General features: G+C 44.3%; 1 protein-coding gene across 1 annotated transcript; it reads right to left on the bottom strand.

Moving 5' to 3' along the window:
- Positions 1-3,870: 3,870 nt before the first annotated feature.
- Positions 3,871-5,659, bottom strand: LOC123129731 (heat shock cognate 70 kDa protein-like). Its single transcript, XM_044549779.1, has 3 exons — positions 4,723-5,659; positions 4,054-4,427; positions 3,871-4,020 (listed from the first exon to the last, which is right to left on the bottom strand). Exons 1-3 carry the CDS (start codon positions 5,657-5,659, stop codon positions 3,871-3,873), a joined length of 1,461 nt encoding a protein of 486 aa, XP_044405714.1.
- Between the last annotated feature and the right edge of the window lie 9,938 nt (positions 5,660-15,597).

Raw genomic sequence — 15,597 nt, 5'->3', positions numbered from 1 at the left:
GCGGCAGCAGCAGCCTCGGCGTCGTCTGTGGCCTTCTTCTTGGAGGCGGCGTCGTCGGCCATGGTGTCGATGTAGAGGAAGTAGTGGAAGCAGAGGCGAATGGAGTTGGGGACGGATCGGGAGCAGTCGCGTTGAGACGCTCCCCAAAAACCTTATTGCCGTTCTCCCGGGCAGGATCTCGAATGACAGGGTTCCGGAGGCACCTGCTCTCCCGACCAACCATGCACGTGGTCGTCGGGATGGGATCGCCGGAGGCAGCACAGTGAGAGGAACAGTAGATGACGGCTAGGGTTGTATGAGAGGGAGTGAGTGAACCGAAATAGGTTACTTCACTGGCCACAGCCTTCTTATATAGTCCGTAAGGAAGAAAGTCATGGGCCTTGACGAGGCCCACGACCGAGTCGGCCCACTCCCGGCAAGGGAGTCGACAAATACGCGGGTCCCGGCAAGCTTCGGCTCGGCTCATTCCCGCAACCAGCGGTGCGCACGCGTCCTGACGAGGCGTGGCGAGGCGGGCGGCGGAGGAGGAGGAGCGCGCATGTACCACTCCTCTTCCCAAGCTCCCAATGGCAAGTGGTAGAGCAGCCCTTATAAAGGGGTCTCAATTCTTCTCAACTAGCAAGGTGGGACTAAACTTCCCACCACCTGCCATCTCATACATGGGTCTCAAGATTAACCAGGGATTAGTATTTTATATGGGCCTAAGCCCGTCCATAATCCAACACGAAGTTCCCGAGAGAAATTTCAAATTTCTCATTCACCCCCTGGTAGACATACTTCATTGCTACACTAACAATACGTATTCAACAGGTTGGACACCACATATACCCCCTACACACTCGTCATAAAGAACAACAGGTTGTCATCAGTTCCTGCCACCTTTATCCTACTTAAATGCAATAATGGGCTAGAGTTGGAGTCCTAAGAGCTCTATTGTGCTAGAGCTTGGTGATGGGCTTGCACGTCTAGGGCTAGGCTTCCTTTAGGCATGGGAGCTATATGTCGCCCATACCAAGACGTAATATGTCTCGTCTACATTGAGTCGTTATTGGGCCACGCAATACTATAGCTGCCCATGCTTTTTTTCCCTACAAATTTTTATCTGTTTTGCATCGGTTTCAATATGCTTTTTTACTGTTTTTCTTCATATTTATTTATTCGGTTTTCACTTGTTTTCTGCAGTTTGTTCGTTGTTTATTTTTATTCTTCTTTAATTTTTTTATTTACTTATTTCAACACATGTCTAATTTTTTCATACACATTGTACATTATTTTTATACAAAAAGAATAATCTTTATACATGTCTAGATTTTTCAATAAATATTAATATTTTTCAAATATATGTTTTGATGTCCACTTTTTTTATACAAATTATATATTTTTGTATACATGTAAAACATTTTTTACATAAAGTTGACATTTTCCATTACATGGTTAATATTTTTTGAAATACTTGTTTTGAACCTTTTATTGAATACATGTTAAACATTTTCAAATACAGGTTGAATGTGCCAACATTTTTTTTAATGCCACATACATTCTTTTTGCCAGGTTAGGTACACCTACATGCCAACTTAGCATGCCCTGCATAACCTTCCTCCCCCACTAATCCCCATCTGAATTTCGTCCTGCGCCTCCACTAATCTCCACTTAACAAACGCGACATCCCTACATAACTTTACTCATCCCGTAAACACCCTCATGTCTACGAAAGCTCCATGCTAAAACATAATCCCTCTACAAAGAAATATAAAAGTGTTTCAATCACCAGAGTAGTGATCACTAGAGCAGTGATCTAAACGTCACCTCACTCATCCCGTAAGCAACCTTAGGTCTATCAAAGCTCCATGCTAGAAAATACTCCCTAAATATAAGAGCGTTTAGATCTTTATAGAGGGAGTACAACAAAGGATCTAGCACGCACACCGATTGAGATTAGGTGCTGTTCCTATTTATCCTTAACTATACGGATACAAGATGTAGAACCTGATTAGACATACAACACATGCACACACCCACACACACTCGCTATAACAGACCTACAACCTATACATATGCAACACGTCTTGAGAAACTTTCCAAACCATCCGGCTTCACGAATGGTGTGTACGTGGTGCTCCATGTGGCCCGTAGACGTGTAATGTACCTGAAAACTAGGTAAAACTAATAGAACACCCGTGTGTTGCCATAGGCTTTTAATTTATTCTTTTTTATTACACATATAATGTACAACCTCCGTCCGGAAAAATACGTCTAGATACATCGATTAAAATCCACTTCACCTATTCTCTGTCAAGTATTTTTGGACAGAAAAATAGATAAAAATGGATGTATCTAAAATTAAAATACGTCTAGATGCATCAGTTTGTCTAACAAGTATTTTTGGACAGAAAAATTATGTCAGATTTTGCATGCATAGAAAATAACAATTGGAAAATAACTAAAATCCACTTCACCTACAAGGTAACTTGATGATATACACACAGAGACATGATGCGCTTAAGATATTATATATTACAAACTAAGATTTACTTCATGTGCACGGTACTTCGACAAGTATAATAAAAATCTATTATGTAATTAAGACAGGCAAACAAGCCATCACATTCATCCACACAGATTAAATTATTTGACCATAAACTTTAATTTTCAAATAGGGTTCATGGGCATCCAGGAGCTCCTATGTATTTTCCTATCAAGTACACCACACAGCATTTCCTTCTCCATTGCTTGTCCTGCACGATCAGCCACTATTTTGCTCACCCCGGGTGAGACTTATATATGCTGATCCTAGTGGGCTAGTTGGCCACCGCCAATGCCACTCATAGAGCCAAGGGCTTGTTCTCTGGATTGGGGTTAGTTTGGTTGGTGTATTGTACATCTCGATGCCTGACTATATAAAAGTAGTGAACCTGGTTGGATGGTTAGTAGGAAATTTCATAAAATCTCAAGATGATATGTCGGTTCAGTCTCTCGGAGATGCCCATAGGGGTAGGGTGTGCGTATGTGGGTTCATAAGGGGTGATGGTATGCACGTATATATGAGCTCTTGCGTCTCTACTGCGTTAAAAAAATTCTATAAGTATAAATGGATTATTTTTTAAATCAATATCATTAGATTTATTGTAAATCAATATTTGCAACTCCTTTTTATTTCTTAGCAAAATAATCATGTATTCATAAATAAAATAAAGTTCAATATTATATACAAAATAATAGTCAATCTTAATGTAAAGGTGCCTAATATGTTGTATATTATGCGATGAAGTACAAAATAAAGGTCAATCTTAACGTAAACGTGCCTAAAATGTTGTGTATCATGTGATTACGTACAAAATAAAGGTCAAACTTAAACATGCCTAAAATGTTGTGGATCATGCGATTAAGTACAAAATAAATGTCAATCCTCGTGTAAACATGACTAAAATGTTCTGTATTATGCAATTACGTATAAACTAAAGGTCAACCTTAATGCAAACATGCCCACAATGTTGTGTAATATGTGATTAAGTGACAAGTAGGAGTTAAGAGTTAAATGAAAAAAAAAATAATTCCAACTTTTATACCTAAATTTTGGGTTTGTGACAGATTATATACACCATTTACCATTTTTTTAATTAAGCAAATTGCTGCCAATCTTTACCCACCCCCCCACCCCCCCCCCCTCTTTTTTTTGGCATTATGACTGGTTGGCTGCATATGATACCGATTCCTAAAGAAGAATGTTTGATCAAATTAGCACAATTTATTGTCTGTTGAATCACAGAAGTACATAAGCTAGGCGAGGAGGACGACATATAACAGATTAAACCATGGTCCCAAAAGCAAACAAAAAGTACATAAAGTAGGCGACGAGGACAGTCCATATTCTCAGCCCGGAACCTGGAAGTTGCACCCAGGTTCTTCGCTTTCCTCCGTTTCCTCATTGTCCTCTGAATTGTACCTGTTGGCATCACGCACCATACGCTTGATCTCCTCCGCGGTCAGCCGCCCCTTGTCAGTGGTGATAGTGACGTTCTTCTTGTTTGGCGTACTCATGTCTTCCGCCGTTACCTTAAGAATGCTGTCTGCATCAATTTCAAAGGTGACGTTGATCTTTGGCTTTCCCCTGGGCGCACGGGGGATGCCACCGAGAGTGAACTTGCCGAGGAGGATGTTGTCCTTGGTTCCTTCGCCCTCGCCCTGGTACACCTGGATGAGTACATTGGTCTGGTTGTCGGAGCAGGTCGAGTAAATGTCCTCCTTCTTGACAGGGATGGTGCTGTTCCTGGGTATCAGCACGCTCATGACACGACCTACCGTCTCCACCCCAAGTGAGAGCGGTGTGACCTCAAGCAGGAGTACATCCCGCACTTCATTGTCGTCGCCGCTAAGGGTGGAGGCCTGTACAGCGGCACCGTAGGCGACGGCCTCATCGGGGTTGATACCATGGTTTTCACTTTCAGTGAGATTTCGGTGAAATTCACTGAATTTCAGTAATTTCAGCAGACACTGAAATATTACGTTTCGGCCAAAATATTTCAGCAATTTCAGTATAGCACAACAATTTCAATATTTTTCAAAATATTTTTTAAATTTTTTAAATTTTTAATTGAATTCAAGTGAATATTTCGGTCATTTGGCTAAAATGGAAACTGAAATCACTGAAATTCACTGAATTTCAGTGATTTCGGTTGGTGCTGAAATTTTTCTGAAACTGAAATTGAAAACCATGGTTGATACTCGTGCAGAGCTCTTTGCCATCGAAGAACTCCCGGAGCAGCTGTCGAACTTTGGGGATCCGGGTGGAGCCACCCACGAGCACGACGTCGTGGATCTGGGACTTGTCCATATCGGCATCACCGAGGCATTTCTTGACGTGTTCGATGCACTTGCGGAAGAGGTCCATGTTGAGCTGCTCGAACTTTGCGCGGCTGATGGCCCCGTAGAAGTCGATGCCGTCGTGGAGAGACTCAATCTCAACGGTAGCCTGCGACGTGATGGAGAGCATCCTCTTGGCCTTCTCACATGCCGTCCTAAGACGTCGAAGCGCCTTTGGGTTCTTCCTGATGTCATCCGTCTTGTACTTCTTAAGAAACTCCCGCACGAAGTGTTTCACCATGAGGCTGTTGAAATCCTCGCCACCGAGGTGGGTGTCACCGGCCGTAGCCATGACCTTGAAGACGGCCATGTCGATGTCTGCACCGGGATCGATGTTGACAATAGAGACGTCCAAGGTACCACCACCAAGATCAAACACGAGCGCAGTCTTAACTTCCTCACTGTCGGTCATCTTGCCGAACCCATAGGCGACCGCGGCGGCAGAGGGCTCATTGATAATGCGCAGGACATTGAGGCCAGCAATGGTGCCGGCGTCAATGGTAGCTTGGCGCTGTGAATCGGTGAAGTAGACTGGGACGGTAATGACCGCATTCTTCACCTCCGTGCCGAGGTAGGCCACGGCGGTCTCCCGCATATTTTTGAGAATCATTGCCGAGATCTCCTCGGCCTCAAACTGCTTCTCCTCATCCTTGTACTGCACCACGATCATCGGCCGGTCCCTGGGACCTGACACAACTTTGAAGGGCCACGTCTTGAGATCTCCTTGAACTGACTTGTCGCAGAAACGCCGGCCGATAAGTCGCTTCACATCTGAAATCAATACAGAATACATATCCATTGTGGATTAGTAATATGTGCATTTCTTTGTAGCAGGGATAGACATTCAAATTTTTGTTTAGATTTGAGATGTACGCAAATTTTTGCTTTTTTGTGAACAAAATTATGGTACAAAACTAGAAATTCACACACCACGCCACCCTTGCAATGACTCTTCCATGCATGCACTGGCTTCTCGATCCGATTTATTCCCTTAAAAATACTTTTTCCAACCAACAAATAGCATGCAGGAATTCAATGATAAGAAGTTGGAAGGGCACGCTTAGGGGGGCCAATAGCTCATGTGCGACGTTTTTGAGGTGAATTGGAAGGAGTGCGACGTTGTTCGAGCAAATGGCTGTGGTGCGACAATTTTGAGCAGGCAAATAGCCCACGCACGACATGGCTGTTAAATGTGGTTAAATTGGTCGTCAACCAAGCCCGCCCGTTTATGTTAGGACATGTGGGTCCAACTTAATTGTTCCTCAAAATAGCTGACCGTGCCCTGCCGCCCGACCGTGCCGGGCCCGCCACTCTGCCCCCCTTCTTCTCCGGTGGCGGCGGATCTTGCGTTCTCGGTGGCGGCGGCGGAGCCCTCGTTCTCAACGGCGGCGGAGCCTTCGTCCTCAGAAAATGGTGAGTGAATTCAAACCCTAGTCGCCCTCCCGTTCCTCTCTCCGGCCCGTAGATCTCAGCTCGTTTCCTCTGTTTTCGCTTACGGAATCGATAGGTTGTGAGGGGAGCCCATGGGCATACTGAGATGGAGCCGCCAGATTCAACTTCGAATAGGTAATGTGCCTCTCTCCGATCCAATTTTGCATGCAATTAGGGGGTGGCCTCGTCTGCTTTTTCTCACGGGCTCACACTGTCCTCCACTGACAGAGGGGATGCTGCCGCTCGGACCTTCGAATTGACAGTCAATTTCTTTCCATCAAAGGCAAAATTAGTTGATGGTAGCATACAGAACATTGAGAGAGACACTATTGTTAAATGGGAGGTTGAGTTTACAGAGATTGATCCACAAGTTCTACAGAACATGGGAGAGACGACAGTGAAGAAATGGGTGGAAAAAATTGGCGAGAATATTGTTTGGGATCCAGAGCAAGAAGTATCACTGTTGCGGTTTGATGATTGAAAAGGAGAGTATGTGAGAATAGAAGATGGTGAACAGATTGTTGAAAAAATCGATCGGCAAAACAGCTGGACAAGCAAACGGGCTAATATTTTTGCTGAGCTCGTTGATCTGAACATTTTTTTCGAAGGTTGGATATGTGCCATCACAATCTACCGAAGCCTTTGTCCTTGGAGTGATCCGGACTCCACCACCACCTGAAGATCAAGCCTGAGCGTCGATCTAGTGCTATGCATTTTCTAGGAACTTTTTGGTAACTTGTTGCCAAAGGGGGAGAAGATGTATAGATCATAGGCTTCGAGAGAGAGAGTGTTGCTTTTCTCTCTTGCTTTATTTGGTGGTTTTTTGAACTTGTTTGCTTTTGAGTGCCTGAGATACTACGTCATTATTTGTGAGACATTGATGATCATGTGTTTGATCATAAGCTACACTTAATGCTTGCTTAATACTTTTATCCTATCTATCTTGTGATCATTCACTTTTCTTGGTGATGAGTGCATGCATTTCATTCTTATCATTTGAGCGCTCCACCAAGATGTATGTGACATGGAAGAGTAACCCATGACTCTAACTCTTTGTGCATTTGCAGTCCAAAGCAAATTTTAAATATGCACAAATTTAGGGGGAGCTCTCACTTATCACATACTTCTCAAAGCGACGATATATTTCTTGCTTATTATCATTTGTCGAAGCTTTGATCTATATGTTGTCATCAATTACCAAAAAGGGGGAGATTGAAAGTGCAACTATCCCTAGGTGGTTTTGGTAATTCATAACAACATATAGCTCATTGAGCTAATGCTATTCCAAGATGATTATTTCAGGAAAGCTCAATGATTGGCATGGCATGGATGTGAAAGTGGAACCCTCAAAATGCTAAGGACAAAGGATTGGCTCAAGCTCAAAAGCTCAAGACTCTTCATTTTATATTTTAGTGATCCAAGATCACATTCAGTCTTTAGGAAAAGCCAATACTATCAAGGAGGGATGAGGTGTTGCTTAATGAGCCTCTTGCTTCATGTGCTTAGTGATATGCTCCAAAACCCTCAACTACTTTCCCATATCCACATATGACCTAAACCCTAAGCCAAACTCGGTCCTACCGATTCTTCCTATCCGGCGCCACCGAGTTTCACTTGTCATTAGCCACTGCCAAACCCTAGCAATTCGGTCCTACCGATAGGGATCTCGGTCTCACCGAGATGGGGTTGCAAACTCTCTGTTTCCCTTTCGTAACTTTTCGGTCCCACCGAAAGAGCGAATCGGTCCCACCGAGATTGCAATGTAAACTCAGTGTTTCCCCTTTGTAACTTTTCGGTCTCACCGAGTTCCACTCGGTCTCACCGAAAGAGCAAATCGGTCCCACCGAGTTTGCCTGACCAACTCTCTGGTTAGCTAATTACCAAATTCGGTCTCACCGAGTTTGTGTAATCGGTCTCACCGAGATTACGTTATGCCCAAACCCTAACCATATCGGTCCTACCGAGTTGCATGTCAGTCCCACCGAAAATCTCTAACGGTCACTAGGTTTACATTTTCGGTCCGACCGAGTTTATTGATTCGGTCCCACCGAGATTGGAAAACTGTGTAACGGTTGGATTTTGTGTGGAGGCTATATATACCCCTCCACCTTCTTCTCATTCGATGAGAGAGCCATCAGAACACACACACCATTCCAACTCATATGTTCTGAGAGAGAACCACCTACTCATGTGTTGAGACCAAGACATTCCATTCCTACCATATGAATCTTGATCTCTAGCCTTCCCAAGTTGCTTTCCACTCAAATCTTCTTTCCACCAAATCCAAATCCTATGAGAGAGAGTTGAGTGTTGGGGAGACTATCATTTGAAGCACAAGAGCAAGGAGTTCATTACCTACACACCATTTGTTACTTCTTGGAGAGTGGTGTCTCCTAGATTGGCTAGGTGTCACTTGGGAGCCTCCGACAAGATTGTGGAGTTGAACCAAGGAGTTTGTAAGGGCAAGGAGATCGCCTACTTCGTGAAGATCTACCGCTAGTGAGGCAAGTCCTGTGTGGGCGATGGCCATGGTGGGATAGACAAGGTTGCTTCTTCGTGGACCCTTTGTGGGTGGTTGCTTCTTCGTGGACCCTTCGTGGGTGGAGCCCTGTGTGGACTCGCGCAACCGTTACCCTTGGGTGGAGCCCTGTGTGGACTCGCGCAACCGTTACCCTTCGTGGGTTGAAGTCTCCATCAACGTGGATGTAGGATAGCACCACCTATCCGAACCACGGGAAAAACATCCGTGTCTCCAATTGCGTTTGAATTCTCCAAACCCTTCCCTTTACATTCTTGCAAGTTGCATGCTTTACTTTCCGCTGCCTATATACTCTTTGCATGCTTGCTTGAATTATGTGATGATTGCTTGACTTGTCCTAAATTAGCTAAAATCTGCCAAGAACTAAAATTGGGAAAAGGTTAAGTTTTTATTTGGTCAAGTAGTCTAATCACCCCCCTCTAGACATACTTTCGATCCTACAAGTGGTATCAGAGCTTTGGTCTCCATTTGCTTTGATCTCCATAGCTTTTGGTGGTCATAGCCTTGGTTTCACAACCTAGGAGAGTATGGCGTCTAGCGAGGGAAATTATCACCGTAGAGGTCCTTACTTTGATGGTACTAATTTTGCTAGTTGGAAGCATAAAATGAAAATGCATATTCTTGGACATAACCCCGCCGTTTGGGCTATTGTGTGTGTTGGTTTGCAAGGTGACTTCTTTGATGGGAGAGAACCGAACCGTGAAGCTACCGCGGATGAGTTGAAGATGTTGCAATACAATGCTCAAGCTTGTGATATTCTCTTCAACGGATTGTGCCCCGAAGAATTCAACAAAATCAGCCGCCTTGAGAATGCAAAGGAAATTTGGGACACTTTGATTGATATGCACGAAGGTACCGACTCCGTCAAGGAATCCAAGTTGGATGTGCTTCAAAGCCAACTTGACAAGTTCAAGATGAAGGATGGTGAAGGTGTCGCTGAAATGTACTCTAGGCTTGCTCTCATCACAAATGAGATTGCCGGCTTAGGAAGTGAAGAGATGACCGATAAATTCATCATCAAGAAGATTCTAAGAGCCTTGGATGGAAAATATGATACCGTGTGCACATTGATCCAAATGATGCCCAATTACAAAGATCTCAAGCCAACGGAGGTGATTGGAAGAATTGTTGCTCATGAGATGTCACTTAAGGATAAAGAGGAACTTCACAACAAATCAAGTGGTGCCTATAAAGCCTCATGTGAAGCCCCTACATCATCAAGTGAGAAACAAGACTTCAATGAAGAATTGAGCTTAATGGTGAAGAACTTCAACAAGTTCTACAAGAGTAGAAGCAAAGATAGAAGCTCCAAGTCAAGGTCCTACAATGACAAAAGATCTTCTAGTCGAGAGCGAAACTGCTACAATTGTGGAAGACCCGGACACTATTCCAATGAGTGTACGGCTCCCTACAAGAGAAGAGAAGATTCTCCAAAAAGAAGAAGCAAAGGATCACCACCAAGAGAGAGAAGGAGTAGAGATGATCGTTATGAACGAAGATACTCACGGAGAAGCAAGGATTCGGAAAGGAAGGAAAAATCATCAAGGAGCTACACAAGACGAAGACATCAAGCTCATGTTGGTGAATGGGTATCCGGCTCCGACTCCGACAGCCACTCCGAGAGAAGTTATTACTCCGGCTCCGAAGATACTCAAGATGAAGGTGTTGCCGGTCTAGCACTTGTGTCAACCAACTCCTACGACATATTTGACTCACCAAATGAAGGAATTGGAAGATGCTTCATGGCCAAAGGTCCTAAGGTAACACACCCCGAGTATGTTGATTTCAATAGTGATGAAGATGACTTGTTAGGTGATGATTTGCTTGGTGACAACTCTAGTGATGAATACTATGATGAAATGTCAATTAAACATGCTAATCAAGATAAAACGAATGACAATGATAAGGAGAAGATTGAGGCCCTAACTAAAGAACTAAACACTCTTAAGTTAGCTCATGAAACCATCTTCGAAGATCATCGAGAACTTTTAAGAGCTCATGAGAAATTACGCTTTGAAAAGCTCAATCTTGAGCAAGAGCATGAGTTCTTAAAAGCAATCAATGATGATCTCCGCAAGAAAAGTTCTTCTTACATTGCCAAGCGTTTACTCTTATCCACTTACATGCCTCAAGTCAAGTCTAGTAACAAGAAAGATTCTTCCTCTAGTAGTAACAATGATCATGCTAAATCCAATATTGTTGCTTCTAGTAGTTCTCTTGATTCCACTAATGATTCTCTTAGCCAAGTTACACTTGAGCAAGAAAATAGCTTATTGAAGGGAATTATAGAGAAAGGAGTGTACAAAAGCCTTGCCGGGAGTAAGCAATTCGAGGAAATTGTGCGCAAGCAAGGAATGCACCGGAAGAATCAAGGTGTTGGTTTTGAACGAAAGTTCAATGCCAATGGAGTTGAGTGGGAAGAAGATCAATACCCCAAGACAAAGTTTGTCCCTCAACAAGAGAAGTATACTTCTTTCAAGGGGACACAAGCTCAAGATGATCTTCCACCACAAGACTACAAGCAAAAAGGCAAGGACAAGCTTCAAGAGGAAATTGATGCATTTGAAGAAGCTCCAAAGACCTTAGTCAAGTGGATTCCCAAGACTACTTCAAGTTCCACTTCATCAAGTACGACTACAACTCCAAGGATTCCCATCAAGATGATGTGGATCCAAAAGAAGAAGAACTAGAGAGTTCTTGAGGGTGACTCCGCCAACATACTTCACTCTTATCATTTTGGCAAGAACAAGTGCAATCAACTTCCACATCTTGCACTAGTTCAAGGAGTCACAAACCCTCTTGTTGGTAAGACAAGGGACAAGGTAACCTAAAAGTTTTCATGGACATCATCTTTTGTGTGCATCACTCTATGTCTATGGATATCCTTGTTTGTTCCTTGTGGGACTAACCCATGTAGGTATTGAAAGTGCAATTCACTCAAATGGATAGCTCCAAGAGATCTACATCAACATTGAGCATCCACATCTTCAATATCTACATGAAGTCATCATCGACAAAACCCAAGGTTAGTTCATCCCTCTTAGGGGGGATATCACATCTAGGGGGAGCTTTACTCTAAGACTTGAGCTAAAGCAACTCTAAAGATGTGAACAAAACAATGCTTTATGTAAAAGTGGTAACCCCACTTGAGCTTAAACGATGAGTATGACCTATGATCAAGTGTTCTCACTTGACTCCTAAGTCAATATACTCATATATAGATGACCTAGTCATCGCAAATTGCTTGATAGATGCTAGAATTGGTTGTGCATGCCTTGCCACATATTTCATTTGCCATCTTATTGTGTGAGCATGCTGGTTGCATATTTTACTCATTCGAGGACATCCACTTGTTGTTTTGATTGTTTGGTTTTATCTTCTTTTGCCAAGTGGATGGACAAGAATGCCTAAGAACCTCCTCTAGCTATCTATGCTTTTCTCGTCTCAAACTCTATTCATGCTGCATCACAAAATTTGATCAAGTCAGATTCGAACCACTCTGTGTGAGGAGCGCTCGGAGTCCCCGATTCGTCATAGACTTAAACTTCCAAAACCTCTTTATGATTCTCGGTCTGACCGATACTCCACCTTCGGTCCTACCGAGATCATTAAGTTGATCTAGGTTTTCGATCTCGGTGCAACCGATTTGAACATTTCGGTCACACCGAGTTTCAGTAACTGCTTGCAGTTATGAATCTCGGTGCCACCGAGTTGTTCCACTCGGTCACACCGACAGGGTCGGGCTATATATAGTCACGGGCAAAATTTTGGAAATTTCTCCGAACCCCTTCGCCCGCGCGATAGCCTGCTCTGCCCTCGTGGTCTCCGGATCGTCTTCTCGCCGCCAGCAGCCTCCAGTCGCTGGTCTCCGTCGCCGTCAACGGGAATTCTGCTCCGCCGTTGCCGCCGTAGCAAGTCCCCGCCGAACTAGGGTATGGACTTGATCTTTGTGCTATTCCCCAATCTGATTCCTAGCACATTGTGATCATATTGATTCTAGCCACGATTGAAACACTTCTATCCAGTCAAAACGCTCATAGATTAGGTTTGATTCGAAAATTCTAGGTTTAGGTTTCCGCCGAAACCATCTCGGACCCACCGAGTTGAAAAACTCGGTCCCACCGATTTGGCTTATGCCATTGCACAAGTGAGACTCGGTCTGACCGAGAATTACTTATCGGTGTGACCGATTTTTGAACTCAGTGAAACCCTAGCAGTCTCGGTGCCACCGAACTGTGACTCGGTCCTACCGAGTTCACTAGTTTAGGTTCCAAAACTGCTTCGGTATCACCGAGTTTGAAAATCGGTAGATCCGAGATGATTTCAGTGGGAAACTAAAACTAAGTTTTTGGATCATTCTTTTGCAAAAATCTCTGCATTTTGTGATGCTCATCTTTTCTATCTCATCTATAATCTATTCACAGGGTCAGCAGTCAGTTTGCAGCATGTCTGATCAAAGTGATAGCCAAAATATGTCAGAGCAGCAAGTGGTGATGAGTGAGGGCACTAGTCCCTCCAGTTCATCTGATGAAGGCAGCAGGAGCACTCCTAGCAATTTGCCAAAGGCTGCCACGAGACAAAGGAAGAAGAGGACTTCAGATTCCGAAGATGAGGACTATGTGGCAGAGGAAGAGGCCACTTCCAAGAGAGTTGAGCCAGCTCAAGGCACTAAGCCAGGTCTGAAAATCAAAAGGCCAGCAGGCAGGCAGCCAATGTCAAAGGCCAGAATGTCAACTGAGAAGCCCATCCAGAGCCAGTTGCAGCTGAGGGCAAGAAAAGAAAGGAAAGGGTGAAGAAGACTGTGGCTAGAGTGCTTGGCAAAGCTTCCATCATGGAAGAAGAAGAGGAAGAAGAGGTAGCTGCACCAGCGCCCAAGGCACCCAAGCTAATGGGAGATGCCATAAAATTAGGGGGAGCTGCTTCCAAGGCCAAGTCAGCTCCAAAGCCAAAGCCTAAGAGAAATACAAGGAGCATTCCTGCAGCTGAGAAGAACAAGGCCCCAGTGCCTGAGACTGTTGCTGAAGAAGAGGAAGAGAATGTCCTGAGAAAGCTAAAGCCCAAGATCCCAGACCACAACGATGCTCATCCTGTGGCTGAGGATATAAAGCTCAGAAGAGATTTAGGGCTGAGGAAGTGGAGAGAAGCAGACCCGTATGCTTCGAGGAGAAGGACAGCAGTGGACTACATGTTTCACACCAAGGAGCAGCAGGATTTCTATGAGACTGTTTTGCTAGATAAGAAGCCAATTGTCTGTGACATGAGATGGGTTGACTGGACCTACATGAGGGAGAAGGAGGAACACTATCCAGGAGTGCATATGACAGCTTCATGCTTGTGGAGTAGCTGACTTTGTTGGGCAGAAGCTCACAAAGTGGAACGAGGAGCTTATCATGCAGTTCTACTCCACGACACACTTTTATCCAGATGGGAGGATCACATGGATGTCTGAGGGTACAAGGTACCAATCTACAGTGGCTGAGTGGGCACAGATCATAAATGCCCCAGAGGAGCAAGATGATGACTTGGATATCTATGCCAAGAAGAAGATGGACCATAACTCCATGTCCAATATGTACAAAGAAATTCCCAATGAAGCTCTTGACACCTTCAAATTTGGGTCTGTGCATTACCTTCTGTCAGGACTGCCTACGATCAATTGGATACTAAGGCACACCTTACTGCCCAAGTCTGGAGATCACAAGATGATCAGAGGCCATGCTATCAACTTGCTACATGTGTTTGATGTGCCTCAGAAGTTCAAGGTGATGAGCCTCATAGTGGAAACAATCAAGAGGACTGCAGCAGATCAGAAGAGGAGCTGCGGATATGCCCCTCAAATTCAGGAGCTCATCAACTCCAAGATGGGCACGGGCATATATCTATTGGACAAGGAACACCTGCCCATCCGTCCAGATTTCGAGGACAATCAAGTTGTCATGACTGAGAACGAGCCATCATCTGCCCAAGCATATGCAAAGAAGGAGAAGGCGAGGAAGGAGAAAGCTGCCAAGATGCCTACTCAAGAGGAGGCATCTGAGTATTTCTTGAAGACTAAACAAGAGCAGCTTGGTTACTTGATTGCATCCACGCTGAGGATTGAGCAAAGTCTGGCCACCCTCACTCAGAATCAGCAGAGCCTAGAGAGAATCATGGAACAGAAGTTCTATGACTTGGATGTCAAGTAACGGAAGTTCAGTCTGCAGTGGAGCAGCTCCAGGAGGACATGCAGGAGAGGAGAGGCAGGACTACCACTCATGCCTTTGCCAGAGTGCCACGAGGCCCGAGGTCATCTGCCGTGCCAGTTGCTGACACAAGAGCCACCACCTCAGCACCAGCCACAGCCTCAGTTCCACCAGCTCCAGCATCTACTTCAGCTCCAACTCCAGCGACTACTTCAGCATCTACCGAAGCCTTCGTCCTTGGAGTGATCCGGACTCCACCACCACCTGAAGATCAAGCCTGAGCGTCGATCTAGTGCTATGCATTTTCTAGGAACTTTTTGGTAACTTGTTGCCAAAGGGGGAGAAGATGTATAGATCATAGGCTTCGAGAGAGAGAGTGTTGCTTTTCTCTCTTGCTTTATTTGGTGGTTTTTCGAACTTGTTTGCTTTTGAGTGCTTGAGATACTACGTCATTATTTGTGAGACATTGATGATCATGTGTTTGATCATAAGCTACACTTAATGCTTGCTTAATACTATTATCCTATCTATCTTGTGATCATTCACTTTTCTTGGTGATGAGTGCATGTATTTCATTCTTATCAT

Source organism: Triticum aestivum, chromosome 6A, assembly GCF_018294505.1.
Source record: "Triticum aestivum cultivar Chinese Spring chromosome 6A, IWGSC CS RefSeq v2.1, whole genome shotgun sequence".
Taxonomy (NCBI): domain Eukaryota; kingdom Viridiplantae; phylum Streptophyta; class Magnoliopsida; order Poales; family Poaceae; genus Triticum; species Triticum aestivum.
This window is presented reverse-complemented; position numbering and strand designations above follow the sequence as displayed.